The sequence below is a fragment of the Xiphophorus couchianus genome, chromosome 2 (genome assembly GCF_001444195.1).
Source record: "Xiphophorus couchianus chromosome 2, X_couchianus-1.0, whole genome shotgun sequence".
In the NCBI taxonomy this organism is placed as follows: Eukaryota; Metazoa; Chordata; class Actinopteri; order Cyprinodontiformes; family Poeciliidae; genus Xiphophorus; species Xiphophorus couchianus.
In genome coordinates this window covers 7978436-7996338 of record NC_040229.1, presented here as the reverse complement: position 1 = coordinate 7996338, position 17903 = coordinate 7978436, and the positions used below count along the sequence as shown (strand labels likewise).

The 17903-nt window shown below is 38.9% G+C and overlaps 1 protein-coding gene across 2 annotated transcripts in view; it reads left to right on the top strand.

Moving 5' to 3' along the window:
* Window positions 1-17903, top strand: part of cmip (c-Maf inducing protein) — a 40068-nt gene that overhangs the window by 16390 nt on the left and 5775 nt on the right. Inside the window, exons 1-16 of one of the 2 annotated variants that reach the window (XM_028030337.1) lie at window positions 577-680; window positions 852-977; window positions 4927-4977; window positions 5986-6147; window positions 6996-7037; window positions 7239-7301; window positions 7397-7477; window positions 8317-8420; window positions 8505-8609; window positions 11191-11631; window positions 14064-14129; window positions 16157-16183; window positions 16267-16315; window positions 16394-16501; window positions 17229-17345; window positions 17654-17794. In XM_028030337.1, coding sequence (XP_027886138.1) covers window positions 864-977; window positions 4927-4977; window positions 5986-6147; window positions 6996-7037; window positions 7239-7301; window positions 7397-7477; window positions 8317-8420; window positions 8505-8609; window positions 11191-11631; window positions 14064-14129; window positions 16157-16183; window positions 16267-16315; window positions 16394-16501; window positions 17229-17345; window positions 17654-17794 — 1671 coding nt within the window. In that variant the 5' untranslated portion in view covers window positions 577-680; window positions 852-863. Of the gene's footprint in view, window positions 1-576; window positions 681-851; window positions 978-4926; window positions 4978-5985; window positions 6148-6995; window positions 7038-7238; window positions 7302-7396; window positions 7478-8316; window positions 8421-8504; window positions 8610-11190; window positions 11632-14063; window positions 14130-16156; window positions 16184-16266; window positions 16316-16393; window positions 16502-17228; window positions 17346-17653; window positions 17795-17903 lie in introns of those variants that run through there. The other variant, XM_028030330.1, reaches the window with a different exon arrangement.

Sequence of the window (17903 nt, the reverse complement as noted above, 5' to 3'; positions counted from 1 at the left end):
ACTATCTTCTGCTTCCTTTTATAACTGTTTTATGGGAACTTGGTCAGATGTAATTTACAGTTAAGCAGCTCTCTCACATCAGCACTCCTTAAAAACTTGATCGCGTGTCGCTCTGCTTCATCTGCTGTCGTTTTCAGCGCGTCTTTGTGCCGCTCCTCCTCTGGGGTCATAAATACTAGCCCACTCTGTGAACTCTTGGGCAGCAAAAGAAAAAAGAAAAGTAAAAGAATAATAAACAGGTAATCGTTAAAGAGCAGAGCAGCAGTCAAAGCTTCTGCAGATGACGTCTGCTCTGGCTTTTTGTGTTAATCTCCCACCAACAATAATTGCAAGCTAAATCATGCAATGACGCTAATGTCTGCAGAATCAGCGGTGAATCATTTGTGGCTCTTATTATAGAGCTGCCTTAGACATTTCTGTGAAACTCCTCCCATGGTTTTAGGAGGGAGAGCTTGGTTTCCTTGTGGTTTTGACTTGCTCTTGATATTTTTATCTGCTTGGGTCATGAACGCACACACACATATTTCTCTTGCGCCGGAAACTTGTGGTAATTTGTCAGTGTTTGGGACGGTCTGGGATCGCTGCTTCCCGCTCCTCCTCAGTTCAGTTAGTTTTTCCACCTGGTTTCTGCGTGTGAACACAGCATCACCGGCTGATTACACCGACTAAAGTACCTGCAGGTTAGTTTGCTCAGGGCGGCTCGGGTTAGGAGATGTTTCTTTTTGTCTTTCCAGCTGACTGGCAGGAAAAATAAAAGCCTTGTTTCTGCTCTGGCTCTGCTCCAGCAGACATCTTGTACTGTAAACAACATGCAGGCTGACGCTGTTGTCTTCTTTCTACCCTGCCTGCAGCCCACCGGTTACATGGAGACGACTTTGTCCTACAGCTCCATAGAGGACCTGCAGCTCCTCTCCTGGGACAATGCTCCCAAGTACTGCATCCAGCTCAGCATCCCTGGAGGCACCATCCTGCTGCAGGTGATTCACACACACCAGGGGGATGGAAATCGAGTGTTTGAACCTGCAGGACCCAACGTCGGCTACCTCTGTAGCAAAAAATAACATCAAAAACATGTTTAAAAACTCCTGATTAATCACATAAAAGATAAATAAGTACAAAAATGTGAAAAGTTATAAGCACAAAGATCTAGATAAAGTATTATTTATCTATATCAAATTTGCAAATTCAGAAAGTTTTTTTACTCCTTTTTTTTCTATCTACAGTGGCCCTAATATGCCTTTGTAAAAGATCTATGGAAAAAATCAAATTAAAATAATATAAAAAAGAAATAATTATTATTATTAATAATAATAATGATTGAATAAATGTAGACAGAAATGGAAAATGGATAATAAATCATAAAAACTATACAGAATAATGACATTTTCAAAGATCTAGCAAGCTAGTTATGTTGCTAGCTAGCTAGATTTTTAAACCGTCTTGAAAACCTCTGAAGACGACACTGAGCGCAACTTCCTTCTTTACTGAATGTAAACAAAAATGGAGTTTTGTCAGATTTCTCTTGTCGTTGGTCAAAGACAATGAGCTAGCAAGCTACCTAAAATCTGTAATTTAATAACATTAAACTCATTTTGCTCCGTCTGGAGACATTTTTATCACAGACAGGAATAAACACATTCAATTTGATTTAAATTTATTTCATAACTTGGCAGTAAAAAGGGTTTTGAACTGAGAGTTGCTTATTTTGTCGATCATATGGTTTTCAATTAAAATGCAATTAATTTATTATAAACCCTGGAATTACCTCAATAAAACATTTAATTCCACCACTAATTTTTATGTTTACCAGTGTCCAGAAGAACTGCTAAGCTGACATTAGCATTTTTCCTCTTTGTTTTGATATGTTGATAATTTTACTTGTTGCGTGTATTTCAGTGATCTAATCAAAAAGACACAGGATGACCTAAAATACATAAAATCAGCACAAGGACACAAAATAACTTTGACAATATCTGAAAAGGCAACCTGATGGAGACGCAAGACGACCTCAAAGAGGTACGAGTCAACTGTAGCGAGGTTATGAACTCAGAGAAATGTGGGAAAGTCTCACAGAGACGCAGGATGACCTCAAAAACAAAAATAAAACACTGAGGGAGACACTTGGTGACTTCGACAAGGTGTTGGACGACCACAGAGAGATTCATGGCAGCCTTAAAGACGACAGGGGTTGATTGACCACAGAGATATGTTAGCACTTTAACCAAACCTTAAAGTGACACCAGATGACTGGAATGACTGTAACTTCTTTGTTTTTGTATTTCCTGTTTCTCTTCATGGTAATTGTCTTTCTTGTAGGGCCGGACAATAAATCAATAGTAATATATATTGCTACAAGCATGAGATCAATATCAGTAGATGTAGGTCTGAAGGAATATTCACTGAACTCCAGAACCCCACAGCATTATGGGAGATGTAGGCAGAGGAAACACTTCAGCTATTCAACCTCTCACAGCGAGCTAAGCTAGGTTGATGGCTTCAACTCTCTCACTCTTTGGTTGCCTAGCAACAACTGGAGTAACTTGCGCAGCAGCAGTTTAAGGTTCTGCCATGGCATAAAAATAAAAAAAATAAAAAACAACGACATGAAGTGGAAACTGTGGGTAAACCAGTTTGGCAATATTTCAGATATTTGAAACAAAAACCTAGTCAATAAATATTGAATTTGATAAGTATTCAGTAGCATCCTGATACATTTTTTCAGCCGTATCATTCAGCCCTACTTTGTGGTCTTTCTGCCGAGTCGTTTTCTGTCCCTGTTTGTTGTTTTTGAGATTATCTTTAGCTGTTTGTGGTATTTTGAATCATCATTCCTAGAAACATTTTATCGCCCTGACACGGTTTTCTTCCCCTGACCTCAGCAGCAGCTCTCACGCGGCGCTGGACACACTGTTCCCGCTCGGCCGTCCATAACACGGACCATTTCTTTCTGTAAACACACACCGCGCCCTTGCTGCTCCTGTCTTTTTTTCCCCATTTTTCTTTGACAGCAGTCAGTCGGCTTAAAGTCACCAAACATGACTGTGTTTGTGTTGAGGAGTGCAAAACGCTCTGGACGCAGGCAGGAAACAGGTGAAATGATTCCTCCATTGCGTCGCAGCAACAGTTCCGCTTTCTGCGGCGTCAAAGACGATTGTGATTTAGAGACGCTAATGAGTTATTTACGGCCCCGTCGGCTTTGTAAACACTGGCTCGTCGAAGCAGGCATGTCTCGGTCAGAGGTGAAGCTCGGAGGATCGTCGTTAAACGGGCAGATTTATGTCTCGCTGCAGGTTGATCCAGGTCTGTTATGGATGCGCTGCAGCAGCTTTGTTTCACACAGGAAGCTCACAGGAAACCTTGTGTCTTCGTCTTGCATTCATGCCCCTTATTTGTTCACATGATGCTACAGACTGATGATGTATTTTGTTTGGATTTTATCTGTAGTAGAGCTTTTGTTCCTTTTTTGGGTGCATAATGTATTCAACCCCTTTTGACTGAATACTTTGCAGAACAAAGTTCATCGCTGTTACAGCTTCAAGATAAGCAGATTGAAAGTTATGCAAAATAGCTGAAGATGATCTGATCTGATCTGATGGAGAGCAGTGAGCAGCAGCTTTCAGTTCTTCCCACAGATTCTCAACTGCTTTTAGTTATGGAGTTTGACTAGGCCATTTGTATGCTTTCAATTCAACAGTACTTTATTTATCTAGGCTTGTCACAAAAACTAATTTTGCTTGATGACAAATTGTCTCAGTAGTTATTGCGATAAACAATCACATGTTATTTTGAGACAATTTTCAAGTAATATATTAAAAATGTCATACTAATGCAAGTTCACCCGCAACATACACTGGAAGACATTTTAAATATCCAACATAAAACACGACAATCTAAAGAGAAAATGAAAACCACACACAACCAAAACCACAAATAAAATAATTACAAAGTTATTATGTCAAAAAGTATCAATCATCAAAATGGAAATGATCAAACCTAGGTTAATTGATCATGCAATTAATTGATTAATAGCTTTTTTCAACAGGCTTAGTTGTATAGTATATAAATCCACACTGTAAAAACACAAAAACTTACCAGGTATTTTTCGTCTAGTTTTTATTGAATGTTAGTTTTGTCTTATTTCAAGAGGTCTAACTTACAAGTGACATTTCAGAGAGATTTAGGAGCTTGTTTTATAATAATTCATCAATATTGATGAAAAAATATTATTTCCACTGGCAGATTATTTCACTTAAGATTATTACAGATTATTACAGATTATTTTCCCATGTTATAAGTGAAATAATCTGATAATTTTTCATCAATACTGGGGAATTCTTATAAAACAATCTCCTATTCTAACTGAAAAGTTTCATGTAAAATAGTTTTCTTTTATTTAAAGTGTACTAAAATATTTGCACTAGAAATTGGACCAAAAATACTTGGTAAGGTTTTCTTTTTGCAGTGCATTGTCCATTTCTGTCTTTATATAGGTCTTAAATTTATAATGGTCTTAAAAAGTTTTACATTTAAGTTAGAGCTGAAAAAAATCCTTTAAAACCCGGTCAGGGAGATGTTGGAGTAGGTTTGGACTTCCTCCTCTTCTCTGCTCCTTTTCAGCTTCTCTGGAATTTGGGGTCAAAGTTTAGGTATTATATGAGCTTTGGACACCCTGATCAGCTGCTCCAAATTGACAAGAAAGGATAAATAACTTGCTGCCATGGTTACGCATCATATCAAATATGCAAAAAGTAATAAAAAGCGGAAGACCAAACGTCAAACAGCAACGCCTCAAACCAAAACAATGAACAAAAGTGTAGAAAAAGAACAAATGAGGTTTGATGAAGAAGTTTCTCATCATTTTCATGTGGATCTAAAAGTTTTTGTTTATTTGGACCTAACGCGCTCTTTGTCTCCGTGTCGCTGCAGGCTGCCAACAGCTACCTGAGGGACCAGTGGTTTCACTCCCTGCAGTGGAAGGTGAGCTTTCTGTTTGTCTTTAACTATTAATTCATCAGTTTGGTTACAGCGCTCCTCACTCCCAGACTCATTCAGGAAAAGGTTTCTGCTGTTGTTGCTCAGTTTGTCACCGATCTGACCTGTAAAACCTGCCGACAGCTGAAGCCGACACCGTCGCTTCCTGTGCTGCGGATTTATAATCCATGTGTGTCCAGAGGTCTAAACACGAGGGAAATAAATTAAATATTGGATCATATTTGATACAATCCTGCTTTTTCAGATTTATGCATTTAAAGTGGTTTTGATCGATAGTTCTCCAACCTTTCTGATGGCGTTTCAAGTTAAATCTATAAAAATAACAGTTTAACAGTAAGAAAATTAGTTTGTTTTATGGAAGAGGATTAGTGGCCACTGAAAAAACATTACTTTAATCTCACAATTATGACTTTAATCTTTTGTGATCAACAGTCAGAATTCTTACTTCTTTCTCTCAGAATTTTGACTTATTTTCCACGAATTCTGTCTTTTTTCAAATTCTAAATTTTTCCTCTGATTTCTTAAGTTCTTTCTCGGAATTCTGAGAAAAAAAAAATGAAATTTGACTTATTTCGCCCCCAAGTTCTGCCTTTATTTTCAGAATTCTGTCTTTTCTCAGAATTCTAAATTTTTCCTCAGAATTTTCAAGCTTTTTTCTCAGAATCCTGTTTTTTTTCCCTCAGAATTTTGACTATTTGTCTTGGAATTCAGAATTTTTTCTCTGAATTCCGAGGAAAAAAAGCCAGAATTCTAATAAATAATTCTTTGTCTTTTTTATGGCCCCAATCCTCTTCCATATTTAACCAACAAGAAAATAAAAAAGAAATTCCATTTAAAGCTGGACTAAAACCGAAGAATTACAAATAAAAACTTTATACGACCTGCACAGCGTGAAAACCTCCGGGCAGGTCTATCTGCATGGATGGAAATAGGGGGTTTTTTGTCACCATACAGCAGATGTTACTTTCCTCTGATTGTATATTTCTCCTGCAGAAAAAGATTTACAAATACCGCAAAGTCCTGAACAACCCGAGCCGCTGGGACGTGGTGCTGAAGGAGATCCGAGCGCTGGTGGACATGGCTCTGACCTCCCCGCTGCAGGACGAATCCATCCACCAGGCCCCGCTGCACATCATCTCCACCCTGCTGGCAGAGGTACGTCTCTCCCTCCTGCACACTCAGGCAGTTGGCTCCTGTATCGCTTCTTTTGGCATGGGCTTAAATATTTGTGCATAGATTTTAGAACAGAAGCTGCAGTTTGGATGCAGATCATTTTCTGTTTACAACCTTTGTTTCTTCATCCATTCGTCTTTTTTCCACAATAGCTGATTCATCTGGACACCTGCACTGCAAAAACACAAAATCTTGCAAAGTATTTTTGTCTAGTTTCTTGTGCAAAGAAACTACTACTAATAACTTTAAATCATTTACAAACTTTAAATAAATTACAAATAACTACTGTAGTTTTTTGTAATTACTACACTTGAAATAAGACTAAACTAATTTACAAGTAACTGAAAAATTCCTTAGTATTGATGAAAAAGTACTAGATACATTGTAAGATTATTTCAGTTATAACAAGATATTTTTTCATGTTATAAGTGAAATATTTGTCCATTAATATTAAGACATTATTGACTTAAAATGAGCTGCTATATGTTGCTGAAAAGTTATTTGGAAGTTAGTTTTGTCTTATTTCAAGGTGTCCATGATTTTGTTTGGTTCCTAACGACAAGTTAAGAACGGTAAAAAGTTTGGGAAATAAAACAGAAAACGATTGATGACACAAACAATTTGGAAATTGTCTAAAGTGTTTTTATGGTTTTGTTCTTTACTGATGCACTGATTTAAAAAAATAGTTTATTATTGAGCAGGTAAACAAAAAAAATCAACAATAAACTAATTTTGCATTTTTATTTTAATACATTTTGCATTTTTCAATTTTGCTAACTTAGCTCCAGTAGTTTCCTGTGTTGACAGTTGTCATTTCTTCCTGTCTGCAGAACTCGAACCTGAGCGCTCAGGATCACGAGAACATCATCGTGGTGAGTTTCCAGGTGAAGCCTCTCCAGCTTCCCGCCGTTTTGCCCTTTGACCCCCTGGATATGGACCCCTGCAGTGTTTCTGGCTGCATGCGGAGCGGCCGTGTTGTTTGTGCAGCTCACCTGATCCTGCGGCCTGGCGCTCTGCCCAGGTAAATAGCAGATAGCATATGGAAATATTTGTCTGCGTGTGCTCTTTTGCAGGCGATCGCTCCGCTTTTGGAAAACAACCACCCGCCGCCCGACCTGTGCGAGTTCTTCTGTAAGGTGAGAAGAGGAGCAGCAGCAGCGCTTCGCTCAGCTGTTGAACTCTGCAGATTCAGGATTTTTTAAAGAAGTCTTCCTTGTTCTGCTTGTTGCAGCACTGTCGGGAGCGGCCGCGCTCCATGGTTGTGATCGAAGTTTTCACGCCTGTAGTCCAGAGAATCCTCAAACACAACATGGTGAGAAACCATGAAATTCTCTAAAATTCAGGGGGTTTTGTTTTAAATCAGTGAACCTGGAAACCTTTAACAGCTGCAGAGTCTCAGCAGTGAAAACCACTTCCTGTCCTGACGTGGTTCCACCCTGCTCAGTTCCTTCATGGGATGGCAGACTGGTAGTTGGCTTGTTTCCATTAAAGTCTCTCTGACGCTTTATCCCAGTGTTTTACAATGTAGGGCCCGCGGCCCCCTCAGGGGACGCGAGGGCGCTGTGTGGGGACCTCAGTTAGTTGGAGCAAAGATGAGAGAAAAAAAAGCAAAAGTAAAAAAGATTAATCCCATAATTTAATCTTAAATTTTTCATTACTATTTTTGTTTTATGGTTTTAAATCATTTTTAAACAAAATATAAGTTATGAAAGTTATAATATTACAACTTTATTCATAGAATTTTATGAATATACTCTGGAAAAATTATGACTTTATTCTCATAATTTTCTGACTTTATTGTCGTGTCATTTCAACTTAATTTTTTACGGTTTTATTCTCATAATGTTATGTCTTTATTCTTGTACTTTTGTGATTTTTATTCTTGTGATATTATGACTTTATTTTATGTTATTTTGACTATTTTCATACAAGTTTATTCTCACAGTTTTGACTTTATTTTCTTAATTGTATGACTGTATTTTTTAAATATTTTGACTATATGGTTGTACACATTTATTCTCGCAATATTATGACTTTGTTATATTATTTCAACATTATTCCTGTTTGACTTTATCCTCATAATTTAATTACTTTATTTTTAGTTTTTTCTTGGCAATCCTCAAACTTTGTGTTTTTCTTTTCTCCTGGCAGGATTTTGGGAAGTGCCCTCGGCTTCGTCTCTTCACTCAGGAGTACATTCTGGCTCTGAACGAGCTGAACGGCGGGATGGAGGTGGTTAAGAAGTTTATCCACAGGTGAGCGAGCCTCTCTGAGCGTTCAGAGCGTTTAGACGTGATTCCGCCTGCAGAATCTCTGGATTAAACATGTTTGTGTTGCAGCATGCACGGTCCGACGGGGCAGTGCCCTCACCCCCGTGTGCTGCCCAACCTGGTGGCCGTCTGCCTGGCGGCTATTTACTCCTGCTATGAAGAGTTCCTCAACAGGTCAGTCATTTCCTGAAAATCATGCTGCTTTTCCACTAGAAACGCTAAATCTGCTTCACTTTTAAAGCTAATTACCGCCTTTTATAACCTGCAGCTTCACACTGAATGGCTCTCCGGAATGTTTGGGGGTAACCCCGTTTGTAATCTCACCATTTATGATCCGAGTGTTTAACTAGAGCTGTTGATCCAGAGGAGCCGTGGCGTTGTTTGCTTCCATGTTTCCATTGATTAGACAAACCCCAGGCTGGTAATTTCCCACATATTGCAGCTCTAATATGAAGGAAACGGGACAAACAGTCATTTCCAGTTGTTACCAGGAAGGCAGCCCATAATCGGATCGGTCGTCAAACGCACATTATGCCATTTATAGCCCTAAACTAATTTGCAGCATCCCACAGCGCCACAGAAACACACAAGCAATTATAGGAGAAAGAAATAAATGGAAAATAATTAAATATATTGCTTGATCATTGGACTGTGGAGAAAACCCTGAGGCTTTTTATGAGAGCTGCTGCTAGTGAGTTTTTCTTGTCAACAAACTCTTTATTGAGCTTTATTAAATTTAATTTGTTCTACATATGAAACAAATGTTTTATATCCTGTAAAAAAAGAGAAAAAAGCTGTTGGAGCGTTCTGTTTTTAGTATTTTCAAGTAAATTTCCTTCTCTCAGATTTTAATTTCACAATTTCAGTCACATTTCATCATCTTACAAAGTTATTTTTTACATCTTTTGTAAAGAGAGAGGTGGGGATTTTTTGGGAAAATGGCAGTTTGCCATAATTCATGTAAGTGAAGACAGAAAAGGATGATTTTAGGTCTATTCGATACATGTTGTAGAATATGGTGGCGGCAGCATCATGCTGTGGGGGTTGTATTCAGCAGGGGCACCTGATCAGAGTTGATAGAGCTAAATGCTGGACCTAAAAAAACATCCAAATCTAAAGTAGGAAGATTTACATCAAAGAATAGGCATGTTGTAGAATGGCCTAGTCAAAGTCAAGACTTAAATCCAATTGAAAATTTGTGACAATAATTTAAAATTGGTTTTCTTGGATGTTCTCAACCAGTGGGATCCAAAAAGATTTTTTATGTGGGCCAAAAAATATATAATTTTTATAAACTAAAATCACAGAAAATATGTTTTTTTTTTTTTTCCTACTCAACAATTAACTAAGAATGAACTATTTTAATTGAGCAAAAATAATGTCTTTTTTTTTCTTTAGGAACAGGATCGTATATCCAAAACCTAAAATGTTTTTTCTTGTTAAATGAAGGAAAACCGTTTTCCTTCATTTTGTTTTTCTTAGTAATAAAAACAAAATCCAGGTTAGCCTTAATTTTAAAACACTTTCTGTATTTATACTTGTCTTAAAACACAACATTAAAAGCAGATTTTGGGCGCACCAAAGTCTGCTTTAGAGTATAGGTCAACGAACGGATGTGGCCCTAGTTACCATGACAACTGAAGGAGAGCGGAAAGCTTGGAAAAGATGATGTTGCATCTAATGTTTATCAAAAGTAGATTTGAATTTGAATTTAAAAATTGTAGTTTTGTGATAATTTATTTAATGTATGAACACCTTTACTCTAAACCCAATCTGACTGAGCTGGAGTTAATTTGCAAAAAATAAAAAAACAAAAATAAACAATTAGCCAAACTGTTAGGACATACGACCCGTTGCTGTTTGAATATTTTTGCAAAGTGAAATAAATTACAGAATTTTTTGTTTTTAAGCATATGCACTGACTGATGGCACTTTTTAAATTTCGTTGTTCTTGTGACAATGACAATAAAGATTTACCGTATTAGCGTACCGAAATAAAATGAAAACAAGAATTACATCACCGAATGGAAACACTGGCTTGTTTACCCGCCGTTTGACCTCTTTCCAGGAATTTTTGTCTGGATGGTTCCGCTTGTTTTCTTTTGGGTCTTTATTACCTTCAACCCCAAAGCTTCTCTTCTCCCAGAGCTACCGTTGCCATGGGAACCGTCACCAGTGGCAGCCATTTCTCCAGACTCCGTTTACATCTCTCTTGCCCTCTTATCTCATTTGCATGTTTACCATGTGCTGGAAAGTTTGACTCGGCTTCATTTCTTTTGTTTGTCTGATTGTTTGTTTTTTGTCCGTATGTGAACTATTTACTACTTTATCATGGCTCAGTTCCAATCCTTTCACCGAAAAAAAAATCTAAATGCAGTACTGATTCTAGCAAGATATAGGAGCTTATTTTTGATCAATAATTCTCCAATATTGATCAACAAGTACTAGTTTCACTAGCAGGTTATTTCACTTATAACAAGACAATTCTCCCATGTATTTGGAGCAAACATCTGCCAATGGAATAAGGTTTTTTATCAGTATTAAGGAATTATTGAGCTGCTATATCTTGCTGAAAAGTTACTTATAAGTTACTATCTTATTTCAAGTGTACTGAGATATTTGCAGTAACTAGACCATAAATACTTGGTAGGATTTTGTGTTTTTGCAGTGAAAGAAATTGTATCTGTAAATATTGAGCATCAGCCTGCTGTTTAGACGCAGCCATGATGGTTTGTGATGTTTCTCCCACCTGCAGCAGAGACAACTCTCCCAGCCTGAAGGAGATCAGGAACGGCTGCCAGCAGCAAAACGACCGCAAGCCGCCGATGCCGCTACGGCTGCTGCGACCAGAACCGCCGACGCCGCCTCCCTCCACCATCCTGCCTCTCTCCAGCGCCCCCCAGCCGTCTCCACCCGCTAACCCGGCGACTCCGTCCATCCCCATCTCCTCCCCGACGCCCTGCCTGCCGCTCTCCCCTCCGCCCTCCATCGTCAACTCCAGCGAGATCCTGGTGGAGCTGGAGCGGAACAACAACACGACCAACGCCAAGCGGAAGGGCGGGCCAGCAGGGGGCGACAGCGAGCCGAACCTCATCGACTGTCTGCTGGTCAGCCCGGCTGTGAACACGCTGTCCATCCAGCTGCCGGCGCAGGCCGACCGAGTGCTGGGCTGCTTCGCCCTCATCCTCAAGATGCTGTGAGTTCACACAACTAGCTAATACTCCAACAAAACATCGTATTAGCAGACTGTTTCTAGGAGAAAAAGAGCTAGCAGCATATTCTCGATTTGTCTGCTGTATGTTTATCAGCAGAACAAAACATGCAGTTGAATAAAGAACAGAAGATTCTCATAAGGGTAGCCAGTGAAAACTTTAGGAAAGCTATAAAAAATATATTATATATGTATATATTTTTTAATATGGCTAATTAAATTTTTAACTGAATAAATAAACCTGACCCCCCTTGGGGCGCCACTGGAACAAGATGTAATTTGCAGTTTTCAAAATGTGCAAATATTAAAAGCTTAGACCTGAATGATATTTTGGTGAAATGAGGAAACCTGGCGTTGGTTGGAGCTGCACTGTTCAGCCTTGCATAGCAGCAGAAACAGCATTCAAAGTTCAGCTCACACAAACTAGGACTTTACTCTGCTGAACTGATTGACAGTTTTTACTCAATCACAGTTTAAGTTCAATGGACTTTTTGCAGATTTTCCCACAGAATGTACAGCTTAGATTAAGACGTTACTTCTAGATTCTGACCCTATGATTTTAATTTTAACTGCTTTCATGCTCACAGTTTCATCTCCACATTAGCAGTTTATACATCAAAACGTAGGTATTTTTCTCTCCTTTCACCCAGTGTGACTCCCACTGCTGTAGGACTTACAGTTTTCTGTCAAATCGCCCCAAACTGCAGAGTACACACCCAAACTCTCATTCACTCCCATTAGAGTTCAGTTCTGGTTTTTGTCTATCTGGACTAGAACTGAGGACTTTGTTTAGCCCGTCTTACCTTCTACATAAAACATTATTCACACTTATAATTTTACATGTGAGCCCATCAGAAAGTTCTGACCCTCTGGGATCAGAATTATTTTCATTGTGGCCCATATTTTGTTACAAAATAACAGTTTGTTTAGGGCTTCAACTCATTTCTACCTGCCTCCCGTGAAAGGCAGGCAGAAATGCCAATCGCCATGGAAACAAAAGATTTGGAATTGAATCTCTGGTTTCCATGGCGATTGTGGCCTCACAGAGTAATTTCTTCTTTAATATGTTATTAGACTTCCTGGAACTCTACACTCAAAAGTGCTCAGAAAATTATATCTGAAGTAGGATTTTTTTTAAATTTATTTATTTTTATTTTGTACTTTGGCCCTTTTGAGTTTACATATGCAACAAAACACCTTTCTCAATGCTCATACGTTCTTGTGTGCTTGGTAAGTACGTACTCGACATGTACAGTTGAAAGTTCATTCTCGCTGTGAACAGAAGTACGCGGTACAGTAGTTCTGCTATTGGAACAGAACGTAGTTGGTAATGTTGCTCAGCTAAGATGTTTGGTTTTCTTTATTTTGACCTTTTCTAATTTATGAGTGTTTGACGCAGGAATTGGCCTTTTTTAGTACCAAAATACAAAAGTACATTCTTGAGTGGCAAGGAGAGTTGAAGGTTTTTTTTGACAGTTGAAGATCTTTCCCACAATTTCAATAAATATTCCAGTTTTACTTGGTAATGGGATTATTTTCACATCTATAATGGATAGTAAAATAACAAAAAAATGAATGCCAAATAAATATAATTGGGAAGAAGCTATTAATAAACTGAGCCATTAATATTTTTGAAAATAACGTTAGAATATTACAAAAATAGTCATAACATGACTTTATTCTCGTTATACTACGACTTTATTCTCATTATTATTTCATATAGGGTTAGGGTAATCCTATCCCTATACCTTGTACAAAAACAAGGTTTTATCGTAATTTTATTTTATTTTTATAATTTTCTTGGCCCTAATAGTCTGCCATAAGAAACAGCATAGAGGTTCATTCTAGTAGGCGGAGCCTGAGGAAGCTGACCAATCAGAGCAGTTTCTGTCTTTGGAGTAAAAAGCTCATTTAAAGTCCTGCTTTATTTTGTAAACATTTTAAGGTGAACTGAACACTGAGCTGTTAAATTTCCATTATGTTAAAATTTCTGTCATCCACACACACTAACTGGAAACACACACACTAACTAAGCGCTCCCTTTTAGTGATAAATGCTTTCAACAAACCAGTCAGTGTCCCAGTTAGAGAAAGGCGAGTGTGTGAGCCCCCCTGACTGGCTGATCGCTGCTGATTACAGGGTGAAAGTGGAGCGGCAGCGGGGCGTAGACCCAGCGACTAAGCTGGCAGGCTTAAAAAGCAACAGTGTCTGTAGGGTTGTAGCATTTATGACAAAGCTGGAGTTACTTAATCTGTGTAATCTGAGGCTTCAAGAGCTTCTGTTACATCAGCACAACTGTTAATCTGCGTCATCGCAGCGCTGCTCGGGTTTCACTTTCTGCTGTCTTTTTTTTAAATGTTACAGGCATCTTTGCATTGTCCTCATGGATTTCTTGCTTTTCTTTTGTGATTTTTCAGGTCGGACTACGATGACTGGAGACCGGCTCTGGCCAGTCTGCTGCAGCCCATCCCGTTCCCGAAAGAGTGAGTTCTCGTATCCTGACTTCCTGCTCTCACCCAAAAAGATTCACAGCTCAGGAGTCAAAAATGTCTGAATAAAATAAGCAAGGAGATGATTCTGTTTGTTTTCACTTCACTATTAGAAACAAATTAAACAAGCAACTTGTAGAAACACCTTTTAGAAGAAATAACTCTCCAGTTGAGGTCTGGACTTTGATTAGGCCATTAAAACACCTTGCCTCTTGTTTTCAGCCATTTTGCAATAGATATTCTGCTTTAAAATGAAGTCATACCATCAACCCTCCTCTACCATGCTAGTAACTCATGCTAGGTGTTAATGTTGTGCTGTAGGGTTGGCAGAACTACCTTTTTAGTTAGTGGAACTAATGTTTAGGTTTAGTGATTTAGTGTTAGTGCAACTGGCATTGTAGTTAGCAGTACTAATGTTTATGATTAGTGCTTTAGGGTTAGTGCAACTAGTTTTTAAGTTGGCAGTCCCCACCGCTGATGGCAGCATATTTATAAAATATGTTTTAGAGCCTGGATGCAGTTATTCTAGTTTAGTGTCATTGTCTGAATATGACAAATCTGAAGGAATTGTTGAACCTCCAAATCTTTTATATTTCTGATTTGGCGTCAAATCCTGCCACATTAGTTTCCCTCCAACACCAGTAGCGCAACCATGACCTAACCTCCTTCTGGCCCCAGTCGCTGTGGATGTAGCCGTGTTTCTAAGAGGCTCCTGCGGGGGCCGGCTTCCTGACGTAGGTGTGTGAAGCAGCGGTCCCAGCCTTCCTGCCCCCAGAGAGCCTGCTGTTATTGGACAGAAGCAGCCCAGAGCTGTTGTTTGCTGGCCCACCCAGAGCTTCATTAGGGTTGACTGGTGAACATGTTGTTGTTTCTCCAACGCTGGGATGCACCTGCTTCTCACCTGCACCACTGCTGCCCCGTTGGCGCTTCAGGCGTCGTTGGGAAGGGCAACAAGCTGACAATAAAATGAGTCATCTTCGCCACGCACGAGTAGAGGGTTGATTTATCCGACTGAGTGGCTGAAACAACACAAACCCAATAGTTAGCACGTTAAACGTAAAGGTCCATGATAGGAAAACAACTGGGTTTTTTGGAGCAGATGTTCTCCCCAAACGGAACATGGCAGCTGGTCTCAAAAGACTTCTGGGAAAATGTAATTCGGGAAAAAATGGAGATGTTTGGCAATGATGCACAGAAGCAAGCTGTTGTGCAGGGTGAAGGAAGGCTCCTGGCAGCCACTGACACAGAGCAATAATTTCAAACGCAGCAGCAAATCTACAATAGAATAAGTCTCAAATGATTAATCAAGATTAATCATTTCAGACTTCATTAATCGTCAACTAATTTAGTAGTTGACGATTAATTGTTAACTGGAGTTTTCTGTGAGTCTTTTTTCTCTTTCAAAGTCTCTTGAAGGCTTTGGTTGAGTGTTAACAGTTTGAATTTCAAACAAGAAAATCTGGTTTTATGCTAGAAATCTAATTAATCAGATTAATTGTGATTATTCAATTATTGAAATAATATTAAGTGCAGTGCTTTGTTTTGCATTTTATAAATATTCTAATTTTAAAAAATTATTTCATTATTTATTTACATTGTTTTATGTATTTTAAATATTTTCTAACATAAGTTTATGATTGAATAAAAAATCTGCAGAATATGCCAATTAATTAATTAATCGTGTGATTAATCGGTTGCTAATATAATCAGTAGCTGCAGCCCTACAATAGAATGACTAAAAAATAAAAAAAATCAAGAGGTTACAATGGCCTAGTTAAAGCCCAGAAATCGGCCTGTTTGAAGTGCTCCAAGTTGACAGCAGCTCAGACTGCAATAACAAAGTGATACAGAACCTTTCACTAATTTCCTCTAGAGGACAATTAACTTTCAGCAGTCGGAAAATATAACGAGCTTATTGCCCTCCTGGAACCTGTGAACTTGTGTCATCAGCGTCTCGTCACTGCAGCTGAAACAAAAAATGCTCCTGTTTCTCACATCTGTCTTTGTTCTCCTCCCTGCAGAGCTCTGGCTCATGCCAAATTCACAAAGTAAGTATCTGAAAGTAGCAAAGTATGCAAAGCTGACTCGGTGGCTTCATCTCGGCCTGACGCTTGTTCCTCTGTCTGCACAGGGAGCTGAAATACGTCATCCAGAGGTTTGCAGAGGATCCCAGGCAGGAGGTGAGGCGCTGCTCCTCTGTGTGACAGAGAGAACGGAGGAGGAAACAATAGCAACATCTGTTTTTCTGTGGCCTTCAGGTTCACTCTTGCCTGCTCAGTGTGCGCTCGGGCAAAGATGGCTGGTTCCAGCTCTACAGCCCAGGGGGCGTGGCCTGCGATGACGACGGCGAGCTGTTTGCTAGCATGGTGAGGCCATTACTCCAAAGGCTAAAAACGAATGCTAATATTAGCGTTGTAAATGCTGTTTTGTTTTATATTTTTATTGCTACTACAGACCAGGATTCTGTGTCTTTAATAAAGCTTGAATTAAATTGGATAACATCTTTGCACACCGCACATCCTGGACACAAACTGTTTAGACTTTTATCTTCAGGTCAGCACTACAGAACGCGAGGTTACTAAAACCTGCTGCCACAGAGACAATTCTTTTTTCTTGTCCTCCTCTTTTGTAAAGACAATTCAAATACATTTACATATTTATTGATTTTGTCTAAAGTTCATATTAAAGTGTTTTCAATAAAAGCAAAGTGGAACGAAGACCAAATTCCTTGTTTTTTCCTTGCCTTTTTCAAATACATTTATATTTAAAACATTTTTCATTAATATCAAAGTAGAATCAAATCTGAATTCATTGTTTGTGTGCACAAACGTGGCAAAAAAATAAAGCACATTTTCTTCTTTATTTCTCTGAATTAATTTTATCTCCAAGTGGAGTAATTTTCTGCAAGGGCTCCATTTTGTACCTTAAAGCACAGCTACTCTCATTCAGAAGTTGGATGCTTCCCTCATGCTGAGGAACTGTTGACAGTAGTTTTATGTCTAACATGCATTGATTTTCAACTTTGTTGCCCGTTTTCCATGTTATTGTTGATGTTTTCCCATTGAAATGAGTCAATCTCCCTCTCTTCTGCAGGTCCACATCTTGATGGGTTCCTGCTACAAAACAAAGAAGTTCCTCCTCTCTCTGGCTGAGAACAAGTTGGGTCCCTGCATGCTGCTGGCCCTGCGAGGGAACCAGACCATGGTCGAGGTCAGAATACAATTTTTACACCTTTTTAGACACTTAAAGTCCAGATGAATGCTGAAACTCCCTACTCAATCTTTGACCTTTTTTTTTCTTTTTAATCAGAATTGCACTTTTTTTTTACCAGGTTTATGAGACATTAATATTTTGTGTTCCAGCTTACATTTTCCATTTTAAGATTTGCATTCGTCTATTCCTTTCAAAATCGACCAGAATCTTTTTTTTTCTAAGTGTGTATCTGCATCAACCAAAAGCACTGAAACCTACTGAGACAAAAGCCATTAGTTTTACAGATTTTGTCTTTGTGTTCTCAGATTTTGTGTCTGATGCTGGAGTACAACATCATCGAGAACAAAGACACGCAGCTGCAGATCATCTCCACTCTGCAGAGCACGCAGGTGGGCTTCCGCATGTACGAGCAGCTCTGCGACCGTCAGCGGGAGCTGAAGGAGCTGGTGAGTTTCTCCTCCGACTCTCCTCTGAAAGCTGCATGTTCTTAATAATTTATTTAGGGGAAGCTAAGTGTGCTAAATATCTTCAAAGTTAGGTAAAGCGCTAAACAAA